Source organism: Dendroctonus ponderosae, unplaced genomic scaffold (genome assembly GCF_020466585.1).
Source record: "Dendroctonus ponderosae isolate FM_Combo_2020 unplaced genomic scaffold, Dpon_F_20191213v2 Dpon_F_20191213_7, whole genome shotgun sequence".
NCBI classification, from domain to species: Eukaryota; Metazoa; Arthropoda; class Insecta; order Coleoptera; family Curculionidae; genus Dendroctonus; species Dendroctonus ponderosae.
This window is the reverse complement of record NW_026018916.1, coordinates 3835793-3854937: the sequence shown is the minus strand read 5'-3', so window position 1 is coordinate 3854937 and position 19145 is coordinate 3835793. Positions and strand designations below refer to the sequence as shown.

The 19145-nt window shown below is 36.6% G+C and overlaps 2 protein-coding genes across 5 annotated transcripts in view; one reads left to right on the top strand and one right to left on the bottom strand.

The window, feature by feature from the left end:
- The window catches only part of LOC109546245, a 69099-nt gene that overhangs the window by 9500 nt on the left and 40454 nt on the right, over positions 1–19145 (top strand). For 3 of the 4 annotated variants that reach the window (XM_048668461.1, XM_019917139.2, XM_019917140.2), the window contains exon 3: positions 18983–19045. In XM_048668461.1, coding sequence (XP_048524418.1) covers positions 18983–19045 — 63 coding nt within the window. Of the gene's footprint in view, positions 1–5190; positions 5638–18982; positions 19046–19145 lie in introns of those variants that run through there. The other variant, XM_019917141.2, reaches the window with a different exon arrangement.
- Positions 9561–10581, bottom strand: LOC109546246. The gene is made up of 2 exons (XM_019917143.2): positions 9865–10581; positions 9561–9815 (listed from the first exon to the last, which is right to left on the bottom strand). The coding sequence occupies exons 1-2, from the start codon at positions 10360–10362 to the stop codon at positions 9633–9635; spliced, it is 681 nt and encodes a 226-aa protein (XP_019772702.1). The 5' UTR covers positions 10363–10581; the 3' UTR covers positions 9561–9632.

Genomic DNA, 19145 nt, shown 5'->3' with positions numbered 1-19145 from the left:
GTACCAGGGTTCCTTCTGTTGATTCTTCCTCCGGTGGTCCTTGTATGGTGGATTTTTCCGGCCACACTTTAAAGGCTATTAAAAAAAACACATTTTCAAATACTATTAATGTGAACTAAATTTTGTGTTACTCTAAATGGGTATTTTAACGATGTTTTTAAAATGTTAGACAACATTTTTAAATTTAGGACACGTGCAGCTAATTCGATAAATCGATCAGGTTTTCAATAACTAATCTACGTAGTGTGTATTAAGTACAAAAATGAAATGTTTTGCTTCCTAATAAGGCAGTTAACCACAATGAGTGTCGATTCAAGGAAAGTTTGCTATCGTTAAAACATATCCAAATTCAGTCCGCGTTGTTTGACTTTATGAGCAAAGCTACCAGCGCATCTGAGCCATTTCTTACTAGTTGATCTGAACTAGTTTATAAATGTGATGAATGTCCTTCAGTAAAATAGGATAGTGGGTCGCAATTTTTGCAACTTGCACTCGTCTAGCTATCGGCAGGCCATAAATCAAACCAGTCGCGCCAGCACCTGAAGCTGATTTTAATCAATCAATAGTGGAAAATTGATCCAATAATTGAAAAAATGTGGAGAATTGAAGCAGGTTCAAAGCACCCACCTTGACACAGCCAATTGTTTTACCAGTTTCGTCACAGATTCACTCTCTCCAAGTGCATCTCCATGCAATTGCATGTAATCTAAAAAAGCAATTAAATCGCCGATCCTGTTAAGCTAGTTTCATTTGTTCGACAATTAGTTATGGCCATCAATGTCAGTTGGAATTCAAAGGTCGCTCTTTTCGACCATGGTCGAAATATATACCATGCAGTGTTGTCAGAGTTGGCAGCAAATATTTTAATCCCGATGTTTTCTTGGTGGCTTTGGGAAATTTTGTGGATTCAATTTGGTGGTTTTGGTGACTAAACCCGATAGGGACTGGACGCTTTGATTCAAGTATTTTTTTTAAGCCTGGCGGGTAGATAAGGTGCACGTGGCAACACAGCCTAGTAGTTTGAAATAATTTATTTCCCCAAAGTAAAGAAATATTACTCAGGCTGTCCAAACGCAAACCCGTGTAATTAGTTGAATTTGTTATTTCCGTATGTTGGAGTGTTGATTTTGTTAATGTTATTTGTTATCCTACTTTTCCTCGATATGAACTGTTTGCTTTTTAATAAGGAAAATCAGTTTCCAACAAAATGTTCGAATTAAATTTGAGTAAATTAAACGCATTTCAATGCCAAGAGTTCCCAAAGTCCAACAAGTAATAACTGGATCTAAAGCGTTGCTGGGAAAACGCCACCATTATTAGTTTATAATATTAATAGTGCTAATTAAAGTTTTTTGTTAGTGACAATACATTTACCCCATTGGCGATTTTTATCGCTACATAACGCGCATTGTTTTCTTCCCCCTTTAAAAGCCTTGAGACGCACTACTAAACTAATTTCTCGCTTGAAAAAGCATAAAACGATTTGCGTCTTCGGAGCGTGAAATCACCTCCTGCCATTCAATATTTTGCAAAAATTGTTTGCCAGATTGAAAATTAAACTGATCCTGTGCGGCCAATTAGCCGAATGAGCTGAACATTTTGAAAATGAAAGCGGTTGAGCAACGTTTGGGTGTGTGTTTTTTTAGCGTTGTACGGTTGTGCGCCCAATTTTGGTCAAATACCTTTAGAAAACAATCTCGTCTTTGTTGTTTAAAAGAAAAAATAGCTCGCGGCCACTTGGCCTCAATCGTTTGCCAATGTTATCTCATACGCACATGTAGAAACTACATTAACCTTTAATGGTTTTTAATATTTATATACAAATTTTCTGTGGAAATATCCTCATTTGTTTTATCGATTGATTATGATCTAACACTCTAAGCGCGGATTAGCATAAGACCTTATTCTTTGCCAATTTCTATTGCTGCTTTTACTGTGTTTGAACAGAAAACTATCTGTACTGTTAAAGGAACAATTAATTAAAGCAGCCTAATTATCAAATTAGCTAATTAATAAGGGTTGTGTAACGGTTTCAGTGTTAGTTGTTCATGTATGGACCGTTTCGTTATGTAAGATCTGAACATTGGACTTGAAATCTCAGTAAAGGTCTGCTTTTACTAACAGAAGAATTAAACACAACGATTCAGGTCAACAATTAAAACGGCGGCTTTTTTCAGTCGCTGTTTTTCTTGACATTTAAACATGACGGATCTATTAATATGATCACCACTGAACCTTGACTTATTCACGATTTTTAATTAGAAACAATGCGAAGATTATCTGTTCGGTTTTTTCACATCCTTCTTACTATTTATAGTCGAAGAAGAACATGCCCGTAATGGTCGAGAGGATGTAACACCTTGGAGGCTTTTTTACTCTGGTGTGAAAATCATTCACAGATTCCAGAATATTTTATGTAATATACAGGGTCTCCGTCGAGCTATTCGAGATACTTCGGATAGAGAAACTGTTCTCTTCGCATTTTCTGAGTTCGCGCCAATTACAATTTGCAACCAGATCACGTGGTAGTTTACTAATTAGGCTGGAACTAGATAATTTACACTTGGTTCTTTTTAGTTCTTTGTGTTATTTACGATAAAATCAGGTCTATAATGTAATCGAATGAAGAATTCGCGGACATGATTATTTTCAACAATTTCCAGTGATCGAAAACCCTCCACTTAAAAACATTGCTATTAAAATCAGAAGTATTCTTTTGACACAATGATGCTCAGACCCCGACCCATTTTAGATGAGTTGCCACAAATTTTCAGAACGAAATTTAATTTAATCGATGGATAAGTTTTGATGGTTCCAATGTTGGGCCAGCGCGATCTCCACACCTCATCCAGTTGGACTTTTTCGTATGAGGACATGTGAAAACACTAACTTATTCAATTGGAAAGCTTAATTGTAGGGACCAACTTTTTGGAAGTATTCATGCAGGGTTTGATAATTTCAATTGATTGTCATAAAATTCATATACTCTCGATCTCGAATACCTCGACGGACAATCTTTTTGAACAAAGTTTTGACGGAGTTTGATAAACATCATCTGGATTAAAGCTTAAGTCGACATTAAACAATCTGATTGCATTTCCATTACCTTAAAAGTTGAAAAAGTGCAGAGTGGAGCTAAAAGCCATTAATCTCCAGTCAGGAGTTTCATTAAAAGTCACTATAAATTTAAGCATCCCAATAAGCTGAGAAGCCCACTTAAGCAGGAAGTGTTTTCGTTGCCTTAATAGCCAATTTGAGCAGTTCGCAAAGATATAATGCCGATAAACACATATTCATTAAGCACGTGTATTAAGTAAAGTTTTATAGATTGTTGCGATTTGTCCGATTGCGAAAAAAACACCCATAAACGACTTAACCTTACGCGAAATCCATTGAGGTAGATTAGTAATTGTGCTGGCTTTACAAGCACCAGTTTTCGCATTACTTGCGCAAAAACAACTTTCATTTTCATCAGTTTGAGACACAAAACTTTTTTTTGCTTATTTATATTGGATAACTGGAAATTTTGAGTTGGTTTGGTCAGGTAGTTCTTGAAATTAAGGACTTGAGAATTCCAATTCCAACAGTCCAATTCCAACAGTTCAATTTCAAGTGGTTTTCTAAGCACCGGAAGGTGGTCAATTGGTAAATTATGCGCTCGAAGTTTTTTCTTGGTACATTCGCGAGACGTTCGCTTTATCAATGGGAACCCACATGATTGCATGGTACAATAGAAATGAACCTGGCGAATATCCTGCTAATGATGCTTTGAAAGGGTCAATATTCTGCAGAGAATCTCTTCATTGTTTTGCGCCGATTTATTCGATATTTTTCGGGCGTGAGTGAACAGAAGGATGAATCGCATTGGATTGTCAGAGAAGAAAACAATTAGCACATCAGGCCATCAAAGTCAACATTTTCATATAAACTAATACTTTTTTTCGAAGCCATTAGCACTCTTTGAATGGCAAACATTTGATAATTGCCTACGTTCATTGTTTGTCGTTGATTTTGGATGTTCTATGCAAATTTTAGCAAATAAACTCTAAACGACTGCGAAATTTTCGTGTCATCGTAATTAAGTTGCTTTTATTGGGCGAAATTTTGTCAAGGAAAATCAACTCGATTTCCTTGCGGCGATTTTCTGCCAATTGAATTCGATGGCATCATCAAAACGATGCTCATCTTACGATTCGAAAAAAGTCTACTGGACTTTGATCGAAACCGGTTGGTTTAAACATGATTAATAATGCGTGAGTTCTCAATATTGAACTCTGGAATCATATTAATAATTTTATAATTTATTTAGGAAAATCCATTGACGTGGAGGGAGGGTAACAAGCAGTTTTTTTCTATAATCATTGCCCATTGACGCATCTCCAATTTTTCCTAACCGAAGACGTGAAAAATGGCGCATCTTTTAATGGCGACCTGGGGGTGTTTTTAATTGGTCAATTCGATTAGCCACCCCCCATTTTTTTCGGTTAAATCGCTTGTCGGAAGTTCGATTAATGAAAGTCGCGAAGAATTGTTGGATTTCGTGTCCTGTGAGTATAAAAGGTCGGCCTACTATGCGATGCTTTTTGCAGTTGCTTTTTGTACAGATTTGAGTGATGGTTTTTGGTACTTTTGCCTTCTCCATATATGCGTTGGTAACTAACACCAATGTTGTCTGTTCTGATAGCAAGTTTGGGACTGGACTCCTTTTGTTTTCTAAAAAGGGGCCACGTTTCCGCCATTTGCTGCGGAAGTACCGGGAGTTTCGATCCAAGACAATGTTAAGTTTTGGGGATAATACTGCACACATAATATTGCAGTTAATTAAGGATTCTGATTGGAAAGTTTTGCACATTTTGGCGACATTCCAGCTTCTTTGATGCTTATCTTCTGAACCTGTCTCACTCCGTAGTTAATAACTTTTCCTACCGAGCTTTAGTTAGGATTGCGGGATGTTTGGACAGTGACGCGTTCTTGAATCTCGCTCATCCTCATCTCAACCTTACCTGGTTCAGAGTGTGATTTCTCATTGATCATCGATTGGAAATCGCGTCAACCCAACCGATTGATAGACATCGGCCGTGAAACTAGCATAGCTGGTCGGTAACCTTAAAGCTCGGGCACACGCTATCCGAACCCGTGAAAACAGATATACCGGCAAAACATCGTTGAACAGGTGAGTTCACTCAAATACCCGCTCCGGGTCGGTTGTTCATGCCAATCTGCGCTCCGGTAATCAGACAGTTTGATACCCGAACCCCTGTCGAGTAGACGTGATTTTTCATCCAGTGATCTGAGTCAGTATGCTCCAGCTGCAGCAGACGCCACCTTGTGCGGCCTTTTTGAGGCCTTGCAACTCAAGAGCAGTTGTTAATTGATAGCGGTTAAACACTTCATGCTCTCGCAATGCTCCATCGTGATGAAACGAAGACGAATTCGAGCTGCGACAGGTAGTTACACTCAGAAACAATCATTGGGTGTGTTGGAATGGGCCGGGTTCCTCCTGAGCTGTGATCAGTAACGTTTCAAGTGCGGTTGTGTTGGATCAAGCGCCAAACTAGCTCAGTGCAATGGAAGACACCTTGTGCTCTTCCTCCAAGTGTGTACCAGTTGTGTATCAGATATTTAATAGACACACAGGTAGGCCTCTTAGCACGGACATTTTTTATCAACCCGTTGCTGGAATCACTCGATAAACAGTCTTCTTAATTAGGTTCGACCCAAACCAGTTTGGAACCTGAAAAGTACAAATTGTTTGGTAATGAATTTTAACGGAATTTTTCTGTCCACCACCATCTAAACGTTGACTATCAGCGGAATTAAGAGTGAATTCATAGAATTGTAGTTTCATGTTGTTTGGCTCTTTTCCTTCCTGCGGCCTTCATTTTTTGCCATCCCTTTCATAATGAGATAGTTTCAATTTTATTGCCATAGTTTTACGCACAAGTGCCTCACTGATTAAGCAATTTTATAGCCATGGCAGAATCTCCCTTTCTACAGATTTATTAAGGTCATTTTCCTTTAACGATTGCCTATTTTATTCCATTGCATGCTGAAACTCAATATTTGGTAGGGTGAGCTCGATTGACCTTATGCGACACTTTTTGCGATGTTTCGCTAAATCAGGACTCAATAGACAAAAGTCTGAATGTTTGCATCAGTGTCGTTGATTTTGACGATTTTGTCTTCAATTTTAGTTCAGAAACTAATTTTTTAGGGAAGTTTGCTTTACGTTTCTGTTATGCGGTTGCAAGAATATACAGGATGACATTTTTGTTGGCTTTTGGTCAGTTTTATCCTTCCGAACTGCTTTCGGTGCACCACTCAAGCCGAACATTTTATTTTTCTAATTCCCTGTTCGATTTAGAAATGTTTTTGTCTAGCGTTAACATCATATATGCCACGGTTTTCGGATTAATTGCAAAATAATGAATGTTTGCTCGAAATTTTTCGAACGCTGTCTTGAAAAAACAGGCACTGAGGATCAATTTTTCATTATTATCACTGCCTGCTTTCTACATTTTAAGTCAATATCTCAAAAGCTGTTATTTTGGAAACGAAGCGTTTCTGGACATGTTTATATGCACTTTTCAGCGTTTTTATGAGTTTAACGGTCTATTTTATATTTGTACAGCTTTATTGTAGAGCAAAAGGTAGCCGAAATCAAAAGGCTGTTTTGTTGAAAAATTGATTTAAAAGTGGCACGCGCTGTTTTTCGCAAATTTCATTTTGTAGGTAAATCAACTTAAAAGACAAATTTTTTTCTTTTGAAAATTTTTTTCTTGTCTCAATACACTTGTTGTACTCGAATATACGTTTAAAATCAATGTTAAAGTTGTCTCTATATTTTTGTAACACTTTCTATATCAACTAGATGCACTTGCCTAAAACTCACAATCTTAGGTGAGTTTTCGAAAACTGAGCTTGTTTCTATGCAATGTTTTTACTGAAATTTAAAAAAAATGTGATTGTTTACTACACATCAAGGCGACCAGTGTGGTTTTCAGCAGCTGCCTCCTTTATATAGAAAAGCTGAAAAAAAGTGAGCATACCAAACCAAACAAGTTCCTGTTTGAAAAGCCATTGGTCATGGTGCTACCTGCAATTGTGTCAAATCACGGCAGGCCATTTCGAATAATTCCACCGTGCTAAGTGAGAAAATAATGTAGCTTAAATGTAGATGGGATCAGCTGGGAGAATAAGTGGAATTAATCGAGAATTTAATCAACCGCTTTTAAAGACATTCTGCATCAGCCCTGGTATTCCGTCAGTTTTGTGGGCTGTATGTTAGTTTCTATGGTAATCGGATGTCATCGTGACCCTCGATCGGTTTAGTTGTTACAGGGGTTGCTCTATAGTTTTGTGGTTTTTTTCATTTAGCATACAATTAACAGGTGTGGGTGTTTTTCTGATTATTACAATACAATCGCGTGTATTGAGTATTTTTGGCACGTTTACTCATGGAGTCCGTTCTCGATGTGCGATCCCTTATATAAGCGGCGAGATCCTATCTTTGTCGCATTCATTCCGAATTGGGCCGAAACAATTGTCAATAACAATAAATGGTTTAAAGCACGAAATTAGACATTAAATTCGCTCACGTGCTGAACTGTTTTCGACTTTGGGTTTAAGTAGCGTCATTTGGTTTTTATTACGTTCATCACATGACATTAATAAGCTCGTTGACATTCTGCTTTGGTGCCCGCTTATAATATTGTATCATTATCTAATCTGAACGTGGACGAATTCGGTTTTTTGGCAATTAATTGGTTTGATGAAGCTTTATGGGTGCATTTTAAGTCATAGTTTTCCTAGCCTTAAAGCGGCAGTTATTTGACTTTTTTTCAAAACATCTTTCTACCTTCTTTAGTTCATTGATTCTTGATTGTTTTTTGGCGTTATCGCAAGGATTATCCTTCAGACTATTCGCGTGGGGGACGTCATTATCATAAAAGGCATATAGAGTAGGATGATGATGTCACTGAGTACCTACCTGCGCTGGTATCTTTTTTGGTCTTAATTCAGCAGAAGTCATTTGTGGTTTCAGTACAGATAAATTAATATTTATGGGCTAAAAGGTGCGATTTCACACAGTAAAATGGTGTGTTTAGAACAATAAACTATTTGTTTGCCGGACTGACAATGATAGACGATCCTGTGACTAATTCTGCTATGATCTATTGTTATGCGAATGAGCAGCCCAATGGTAAAGGAAAATGATCATTAGACTCAGTGCGCAAATGAAATTCACTAATGTGAGCTGTGACTCAGAACAACCATCAAGTCCATAATTAACTTGCTGATTTGCAAGTACAAGTTGCTCTCGTTTCTTGGGAGTGTCTAATTTTCAATTCAATCAATCTGCAATCATTAGTTTTAAATAAAAATAGACAACAACAGCAACTGATGTCAACCTTTATTGATCATCCTGGGGCGTATATATCTGGGTGATTTCCTCAGTTTTTTTTTCATGGAATTGAGAAATGTTGACTGTGGAGAATTACTGGAAGGTTTTCAGCTTTTTTGCATCCTTATTCTAATAATTTAGTTATTGCGACTGATTACTAGTGTAACAAATTTGTTTTGTCGTTATTTCGTACCTACTGGTATGATTACGTGGGATTTTTACCATCAAATTGTGTAGGTAATTAATTGCTGGTTCAACTTTGGACCGTGATATGTAAATGGGAAAGCGGAAGTTCCGATAATTAGGATTTTCTGTCGGAATTGGGCTGCTTACATTCTTCGCCAATTCTCTAGATATTTGCTTAAAAACGGCTCGGTAAAACGTTTAAAATTGCCAACACAAAACCGTTTTTTGAACCAAATGCCGGTAATTTCTCACATTCTTAAGGGCTATTAAAGAAGCGTTGACCGGTGAATTCCTGAAGCCCTTACGTGACCCGTTCTCTCGTTCATTCATTAAATTCTTCAACTTGTTTTTCGGAGACCGATCTGGCGTTTGTCGGCACTCCGGGGACCGTCATTTCACCTCACCTGATTTCCGAACAAGCTGTTCAATTATTTTCACTGTTCCTTCTGCATTATCGTGTCTTTTAAAAGTAAAATGCATCTGAAGTGAACATGCGTTTGACATCCGGAACTTTCTCGAAGAAAGTGCCTGATTGGTTACGTAACGATTTTTAGCTAATTAAATCAGCGTAAAACTATTCGCGTGAACATATGTTGCTTCATGGCTTTTACTTGCCAGTGTTATTAAGATATTAGTGATACGAGGCGCATTTGCTTTGCAGTTGGATGCTTTGAGTTGCACATTTTCAAGTTGGGCCACCCTGTGTGCCTCAGGGAGTTTATATGGAAATCTTGTTGCTTGTAGTCAAATCCATTGAAGGCTAGATAATTAGTTATGCACCCGCCCTGGTATTTCGCTCGTTTTGTTGGTGTTTTATCGGTTTCCATGGCAATAGGTTGACGTCGGTGAGGAAAACTGCAGCACCCGACCGCCTTTATGTTACAGGGGTTCCCCGGTTAGTATTATTTAATTTTCCTTCAGGGTTCCCCTGAAAACTCCTTTTAGAGCTGGGTTTAAAAAAATGCTCAAATCTCTTTTTTTGGTATTTAATGCAGCTTAACTAGTAGAACATAGATATGGTTTAGGTACAGTTTTTCATTTTTTATGACAACCTGGAAACATCCCAGTGAAACCCGAAAGTGTCTTCTTCAGAGTCGCTGCTTACCCGGACTACGCTGTCAACCATGGGCGAATGGATGGCTGCAAACCGTCTTCGTAAAACAGCCATCATATCGTGAACGTCTGGGGTTTTGGGCAGGTCGAGCTTGGTCGATGTGGGCCTTAACTTAACAAGCTTTTTAATTTACTTTTCCATTTCTTTTGCGATGTTTTACCTGGACAGATCGAATGTCTGAAACAGTGAACCTTCTTAAAGGAGTGTGATTTTTAATTTCGTCTCCACTGGAGGGCATTGGTGGGGGCGGTGGTATGTCAGCGACATCCACATTTTCTAACCAAGCCCGGATGGGTGTTGAATGATTTGTAAGAATAGGGAGAGTCCTGATGGGGCGATTAGTCAAACGCCCTGTGGGGTTGCACAGTTGGCGACAATGTTTGCAGCAATTTCTTCCCATTTCGTCCTGGGTTTGGAGCTGGAAGTCGTTGCCACTGGAAAACGACTCTTCACTCACTTCCAAAGGGTCATCACTGATGAAATGCAGAGTTCGTCGATTGGATTCGACGATAACACTGTTGACTAACACCCGATAATTAGGAAACAGGCCCCTGGGCAGGCGGAGCAGCCATTTCGATATCGGCCTTCTGTTGCTGATGCTTTTCTTCAGTTTCTTCAGCAGTTTCCTGAACAAGCACGGAAGTGACATGATTGACATTGGGACAACTGTGTCGCACCATGGAAACCCGTTTGGCCAGTCCAATTTGGTAGTGAAAACATTGAATTGTTGAAATTTAAAAGGCAGCTGTCTAATGGGACTTGGGCAAGACTAGAAGAAACCGACTATGCCGAAAGGAGAGACCTTTACGTAACATCTTAACCACAATGTCAAGGCCATTCCTGCTCAGGTGTTTGGAGAGTCGGGCGTGTTTATGAACCGTGTATTGGCTTCACTATCGACAACGAGTTTTTAATGAATGGAGATCGAATCTTTCGGGTTTTATCCGATACTCATCGGTTCTAATCATGTTTTTTTGCAGTGATGCAATTATTGTCGTTTTTTTTTCTGTTGCTGGTCCACCGAGCGACGAAAATTTTATGTTATTTCGTAAGTCTTTCATCAAATTGTTACAATTTGCGCATGTATGGAAGATTATTAAAATGATTGATTTTATTTCTCTGGCGTGTGTCGGCAGTTGTGAATTCATTCAAGTTATCATTTCAATTTACCCATGCATTTGTGTACGTGTTACTTCTTAAGTGGTAAATTCCTAAGCAATATTGTGGGGCGAACAGCTGTTCATTTTGCTCATATTTTCACCACCATCCCTTAGACCTTCTTCCATTTTCTTCATAATCTAAATGCAGCTTTACCACCACGAAAATGTCACATTTTAACGCTCACAGTTAACGCCAGGCACAATGGAGGCAAGTTAATAATGCAACTGATTTATTTTCTCAATTAGTTGTTTACATTTAATTTTTAATTCCAAATTTTATCTCACTTTTGCAGCTTAAAATCAGTGAAAAACCATATTGCCGACTGCTCTTGTAGAAAATTAATTGGCTTTTGCAGAGAAAAATAAAATTTCCGCACTTGCATCAGGCAGTACTAAGACGAATGTTTAATTGATCAACAATAAAAAATAAGAGTTTTTGAGAAAACTTTCATAAAACCGTGCTATGAAAATATTATCTGATTCAACAAAATCTTTCAAATCACAGAGAGACGCTCAAGCTCGGAAAGCGCGGAGCCCAGGAAAAAGCTCGGAAATCTTAGTCTTAAAGTCTCAAGGGAACTTTTGCCCATTTCAAAGCTTTCGTTGGAAACTTGTGATAAATCAGCATTTCTCGATAAAAAATGCATATTTTTATTGAACATTTTCGGTTTGCTTACGTAATGAAATGATTTGAAGGACTTAAAATTTAATTGAGCGGAATTGTGCGTGTCGTTCATATCCATGAAGAATAAGAATATTAACTACATTCACATATTTTTAAACAATTTTGAAAACACTCGCACGAATTCTTGAGAAATCAGACACAAATTTTGCTATTGCAGCCTAGAATAATTAAGCTTCGGCCAATGCGTAGATTTAAATATTTTTTCCATGATCATCAACTCATCAAATTGAATTTCCACACGCCCTGTGTTTAATTCTGGTACTTCAACTTCAGCCGCAAAAGAATTATGACTCGAATATAATAAAATTGGCAAGAATTCCAATAGGAGTAGAGTGTCAACAGTTCTTTAATGTTTTATCTTTTCAGCATTTATTCGGAAAATTTGCAGTTTAAATCTTGTTTTTCTTCTCTTGTGTAGTGGAAAGTTTTACGCATTTTCAACATTTCTGTTTCACAGCTGCTCCTTTTGTCCAAAAGTAGTTTTTCAATAAACTTTTTACCGGTTGAATGACGGTAGGTGTTGATATTTGCATTTTGCATTGCATTGAAAAACTTATTTTGCATTGCTCAGTGATGTCCGAACGTAATATAGAATAATAATGATTTCCGTGGAACGTTTCCCACGTCAAAAGCGCATTTTTGGAACCAATCTCGGACTTGAGTAAATTTCAATATGACGTCACTGTCAAATCGCTTGAAACAGACTATAGTTAATTTAGGGTGCATTTTTCAACAGCAGTTGAGACGCGCAGAATTAAAGACTTTACAACGAAAATTGGGTGAACTTTGCGGATAAATTAGCGAATTATTGTCTGAAGTTTAATTAGGTCGCAGAGTAAAATATCCTACTCTAATTCCCTGAGGATTTCGACTGATATGTGCCAAATACCTACTCCTGATGCCGCGTACGTGATTTGTTCTGCGTTGCTTGAGGAATTTCAATAAATCATCTCAAAGATATCACAACACGATTTTTTTGAGCCCGCATAAAACTAATTTGTTTTTAATTCCCGATGATAATGATTGGGTACACTTGATCTCAACCGGCGGTTTCTAAATGAATTTGTTATCAATTTTAGCAGCATGTTTTTCGCATATTTGCACCTGCAGAGCTTAATATTTAGTTCCCGATGTCTACACAGTGGTTCGGAATATTATTTCAAATTTTGAATTATTTTATTACTTCAGTAAAAAGTGGAAGTAAACAAGTTGACCACTGACGCAGATAATTAATGACGAATATGTTTTCAAATCACAGGAAACACCTATCTGCGTCTACATTATTACTCAAATAAAGTAAACTAACGTAGATGTTGTTTTGCGGCCTATCTGTTGATTAACTACGGTTTTCTGGTGTTCAAACGTAAATATTTACAATAGTTGTCAACTTAGCGACAAACAGCAAAATCCAACTCCAACTCAATTACCTCGTTTGCACTTTTCTAATTAACATTTAAATGGCACTCGTTTTTTCAAACAGTATTTTGTTAACTGGATGCCAGTTTCATTGTGATTAATTTTTGGCTTTAGACTTCCCATTGTAGATGCGTTTTTTTTGTCATTGTTTTAATTAATTTTAATGGTAATTGTCGGTTCACATTATGTGGATGTTTCGGACGCTAATTGACACCGGGCATCTAGTTGGGAAATTGAATTGTTGTTTCCTTGAAAGCCTGTTGAAGTTATTAGCAGGAGTTTGATAATTTGTAGTTTTTTTTAATGAGAGGGCGATTATTCTTGAACTCAAATACATCGATGTTCCTGGTTATTTCTCTCGAAAACGGCTGATTTTTTCAAAAGTTTTTAAGCCAAATTCGCGATGGAACGTTGTAAAGTTGTAGGTACTACCTAGCAGGAGTTTGATAATTTGTAGTTTTTTTTAATGAGAGGGCGATTATTATTGAACTCAAATACATCGATGTTCCTGGTTATTTCTCTCGAAAGCGGCTGATTTTTTCAAAAGTTTTTAAGCCAAATTCGCGATGGAACATTGTAAGGTTGTAGGTACTACCTAGCAGGAGTCTGATAATTTGTAGTGTTTTTCTAAATGGTTATTTTTCTCGAAAACGGTTGGTTTTTTCTAAAGTTTTTAAGCAAAATTCGTGATTGAAAGTTGTAAACCTGAAGATTATCGGGGGATTTGGTTCTAATCCACTTTATGATTGCGACGTCATTGGCGGGATTAATTTTGATTTAACGTTTAATGGGCTTTTCTAAGTCTGTAATTTCTAGAGGTAAAATGGGGAAGCTTCCTGACGTTTCTCTTCAGATGGCCACGATGGCATAACTATTGATTTGAAAGACTTTTTGATATTTAAGATATGGAAAGTTATTTTTTCAGTTCACTTTCGGTTTTTTTAGAGCTGCAGGAAGGCAAAATCATTTCTTCATTGTTTTCACCTACATATACTTCTTTCTGGCCGGTTCGAATCAATTACCACGTTTTCTGTCACGCAGACATTTTCTAAGGAGCGACCATCCGACATTCTTTAGCATTTTCGGTTATCTGGTCAGACATGCGAAAACTGGGTTGGGTCTTTAGTTCGTTCGGGGAATTTCACTGTCCCAATATGTAATTAATTCTTTCGAATTATTAGCGGTGTCATTTAGCTTATTGGGACAATCAACTTTCGACCAATTAGCCAGTCGGCTGAACGAAACCGACCGGATCATATGCAGAGCAACCCTATAGGATCTACTGGATATCCAGGATTTGAAATGAATACTCCGGTTTAACTTGTTTGGAATTAATCAGCCGATTATGCAAATCGTTTTCACGTGGTTTTGTGGGTTTCACAGCCTTGATTTAGCACGATTTCCCATCATGAATTCTTCAATTTTCTCGCTAGTGCGAACTGCATACACCAAGGTCGGTTTGGCACGAAATTTCAGCTATTCAACCTCCTGTCGACAATAAATCAAAAACAGTCACATATTAATTTCCCATAAGCATTCAGGTGACAGTAGCGCGTTTAAGGTACTTCCGTTCAGTGGCAGTGACATTGCCGAAAGTGGAAAAATCAATGGATAGAAAAAAACCCGCAGATATTTACCAAGGCTTAATGACAAATAAAAGCCATCGAAACTCGGCGTTGAATTGAAACATGCTGTTGCAGGCGAAGCAAGAAGAGTTTTTCTTGTTTATTGGGATGTTTTGTGCGAAACGTTTTGGGCAAAAGTGGGCCTTGTTAGTGTAAAGTTGGGGAAAAGTGATTTGAAAGTTCACTTTCCCAGTCATTTAAGTTCAATTGTCCCCTGGTATATCAAGCATATTAAATTACCTGCTTTCCATTTTTATCTTTATTAATGTGTGATTATTGAACCACCTTTTATTGTTGTCAACAGATGCAACAGTATAAATCAGATGTCGTAAAGCACCAGGATTTGCTAATCGATTTTTTATGCAATTATCTGTAAATAAAAATTTTTCCTTAAATTATGTTCATACTTTCTGGAATTTCGCTCAAAGTCCAAACAGATCTAAAAATAGCTGCGCAAGTTGGCTTTTGGCATTTTAACCGTCCCAAAGAACTAGAACTAGACCAAAAAACCTAAATAATGAATTAATCAATTTTCAAACTACTTAGGTATATAGAATATATCAAGTCGCAGCTGGCAAGGTCGATGCATTGTTTGTCTGATGATGAAGTTTTATTCTCTTTCGTGCTATAACAATTTGTAACAGTGTTTTATTTATAACTCACCTTGAATGGCCAATTGTAATTTTATCTAGTTTACGGCAAAAAAATGGTTTAATGATAACAACCAATTATCGTGGCTAATGACAGATGGAGAATTAGCAAACAGAAATTTAATTTTAGGGCCTTTAAAGAGTCCGAGAAAGGAAGCCAGGAACAAGTTGAGGAATGGAAACGTAGAATTAATTGCTGATGAAATTATAGCTGTTTGCCGTTGGTTATTTCACCGCATCATGGGCGTTTAATGAGTTTTCTTCGATTACTTTCAGGCTATTAGTTAGTAATGCCGTGACGGAATAAAGTCTGATAAATAACCATTAACCATCAGTTATGGAATTTGCATGAAATTAACTCGGGATATGTTTAGCGACTCTTAAACATACTCAACACGGTTCTATCACGTTTTCGAAAGATTTATCATTAACTGTCGTTATAAACAATTAGACCATAAAAGCATCAAATCATTGTGTGCTTATTCGCAAAAAAATGAAGATTACGTCTGTTTACTCGGTTTTCAACTCATTTGATTACCGAACCAGAATTTCAAAATCAGGAAACAAGGCAATTTTTATTTCCTTTTTAGCCCCCCGCACACACACACAGATTTATCTGATTAATGTGTGGCAATTTAAATAAATTTCAGAAAACAATTAGTATTTAATAGGCTAAACCGTAATTACTGCATAAATTATACCGACATAATTCAGCGGAAGTAATCCGCGTTATTTCGATATTTAATTCAAGGCTTCTGCGCGCTATTCATTTATGCAGTATATGAATACGGATATGCAAGACATTGTTTTAACAATCCACCTATTCAAATAACAAAGAAACGATTATGAAATATGTAGTTAAGGTTTAGGCGGCTATCGGCCGGAAAGAAGTGGAGATTTTTGGCTTCTTCCGTTGTCGATAGGAATTTGATCCTGATGCTAGCATGCATCTTCAGAGGAAAAAATAAAAAATTATCCGGCATTTTGGGTTTTTCGGCTGCCGTTGATAGGAATTTGGTTCTAACGTTCTTCTAAACAATTCAATCAAGGAAGGATTGCTATATTAAAAACATGCTTGTGGTCTTCTAAGGTGCGGTTCTAGCTGCATACAAAAATGTAAATTAGTGCTAGAATTAAATCTTCTTCGTTTTCCATTCAACGCGCTTCTAGGATTGGGTGCCTGCGAAAAACGTTTGTAAATTATAACTAAGTGTAAATAACTGTTATGACATTTTTCTTTGTAATAGTTTATAAATATATCTTCTTTACTTAGGTTTTGGTTTGTAAATGATTACATGTCTGATAAATGGCAATACAAATATGTAATTAGTTTAGCAACATTAAATCATGAGACTCTTCTACTGTAGTGAGTGTGCAACATTTTTGGGAAAATTCCAAACCAGTGCTGATGTTTAATTCATAAACACACTGAATTGCCAACCAGGAAATAGTCTATCAATTAGGAAAAAATGTCCTCACAATTAGTCGCTCCAAAGACAATGAAGGCAAACTTGACCCGATGACTTTTGCAAAATAACCCTGATTTTAAGTATTGCCATTCCTATGCTGTCGTTTCAATCGGAACTAGCTCCTAATATTATTGTTCAAGTTCAAATTGATCGGATACGAATGAATGGTGTCTCAGGGAATCAAGGAGAATTTCTGTAAATGTACGTATTATCTTGTTTAGTCAAGCCGGAAATTTTTATAATTTAAAATGCATCCACTAAATCATCTGCTTCCATCTAGTAAAGTGCTGTAAGATGGCTAGGAAACAACTTCAAAGTGAAATAAGAAGCAAAATGAGAGAAGTAAAAAGATATGTTATCAGATTTTTAAGTAAATACGACAATTTTAATTTACACAAAAAGATCAATGAACTAGCAGGAGTTGAAAGAATGAAGAAATCGAACATACTTTTAGACAAACAAGGAAACATCATAAAGGAGACCAAAATGAAGTAAAAATTAAAACGCTGATAAGAATACATAGATAATTTATTTCCAGAGCAGATAGAGGAAAACGCGTCTGCGGAATACCAAGGAGTCATAGAATGAAATCGTTCTTCCGGCAATGGTGGATTGTCTTCTGCTCATTTCTAGCTCGTTTACGTAATGTTTATTTAATATTTTTATAATCACCTTTTATCGTTTAAAATTAGTTCATTTTGATTCTTTTAACAATTAGGCCCACCCAAAGCATGTTACTCTAAATCCATAAAAAATCCAAATAAATAAATAAATAAATAATGCCAATTATACTTAAACATGAGTTATAAAACTATTAAGGTTTTATATGTGTAAATGCTCAAATGCCTAATATCTGGCAAGTAGCGCGGGAATGAAGCAATATTCTAGAAGCACATTGATTTTTGTCAATTTATTAGAGTTTGAACTAAATTTTGCATTTTATATCGTAGACTTTTTTGGCTGCCTAAACAGATGAACAACTAGGTTTGAGATGTTTGCGTGCTTGCAAATAAAAACTGAAAGAGATCAAATAAGAACCAATATAAAAACAATGAACAGACGCAGCTGCTACTGTTCTCCTTTAGACATTACGCATGCAGTTGGTTAATTTACCATTCTCGTAAGCAAACAGACAATATTTATTTTCAGATAAACACAGTTATTTTATTCAGACACTATCAAGAGTTGAGTTTGCATTGTTTGCCCACTCAAGGTGCGTTTTGTAAGTTTTACAAATATTAAAAAAGCCTGATTTTGATATTAGTGTTTTTATTTTGTCAATGACCCATATAGCCTTTATATAAAAGGTTAGGGCCATGATGTGTCTGATGTTTTATATAGTTTATCTTGTTTACTGTTCAAGAGTGCGCGTGCACAATATCTGTGTGCGATACTAAATTAACTCATTAAAGTACCAAAAAATTGATAATGATTGATTCCTAGCACAAGTATATTGTTTTAGTCATTTAAATTATGGCTAGTAATGTTAGCAGAGTTTTTCCATGATGTCATCGTCGGAAATATAAAGTAGGTTGATTTTCAGTTGAAAAATTAGTTTTTTTTAAATAAAAATCTAACAGTTTCTTACAATTTATTAGCATTTAACTTGGCTGTGGAGGCCCAAAGGCGACTCGCACCATGACCATAAACTCTTGAATACTCAAGTGACACTTGTAAGCATATTTATGTAAATTCTGGAGAGATCATTTGCATAAAATGCCGATTTGTCAATAATTATCCGACTGGTCATAACCGGAAAATTACAACAGCGAAAATAACACGAATATAAAAGTCTCTAAACGATGTACATTTTGGCAAACTGTGTGGTAATAAGTGAGCAGATATGCTTAGCTCGATCGATTCTACAGGGTGTCAGCCGAAAGATGCGAGATACTTCGAATATGAATTATATGGATAGTTTTCAGCAAAATTTATTCTTGGTCGGGAGTGGAAATGGAAAGATTTAAGATTTCCCGGATATTGCTTCAAACTTCTTTTTTGCTGATGTTTGGCAAACACGAGTAGGTTGCATTTTCGAAGGTAAAAAACTTAATAATTTCAAGCTATGGCTGTATTTCTCATGTGAATACAGTGAGTTTATATCATAAAGTTAAAAAAAACTAAGTGCCAATGATGATTTAAAAGTCATTTAGGCAGTATCTTGAAGGTGAACACCCTGTATACATTTTCTATGACTTTATAGACGAAATTGAAGATTTTAATTATTACTCTAATTAAGATTAATAATCTAATAATTCCTGTTTTTCTTTCAGCTATGTCTAATGAAGGGGAGGGCTACAGTGACGAACCAGTACAGGGATTCCCTAACGACACTGGTAAGTCGTTTTTTTTTTTCTTAATTTAGCAATCTGGCAACTGAAGGTTATTTTTGGTTATCTTAAATTGCAAAATTTCTGAAGCTAGTCCTCAATTTTT

Coding starts and splice junctions, on each gene's coding strand:
- LOC109546246 (XM_019917143.2), bottom strand. CDS start 10,362: ATGTCAATCATGTCACTTCCGTGCTTGTTCAGGAAACTGCTGAAGAAA. Junction 9,816..9,864: donor CAGACATTCGATCTGTCCAG/GTAAAACATCGC, acceptor AAGCTTGTTAAG/TTAAGGCCCACATCGACCAA.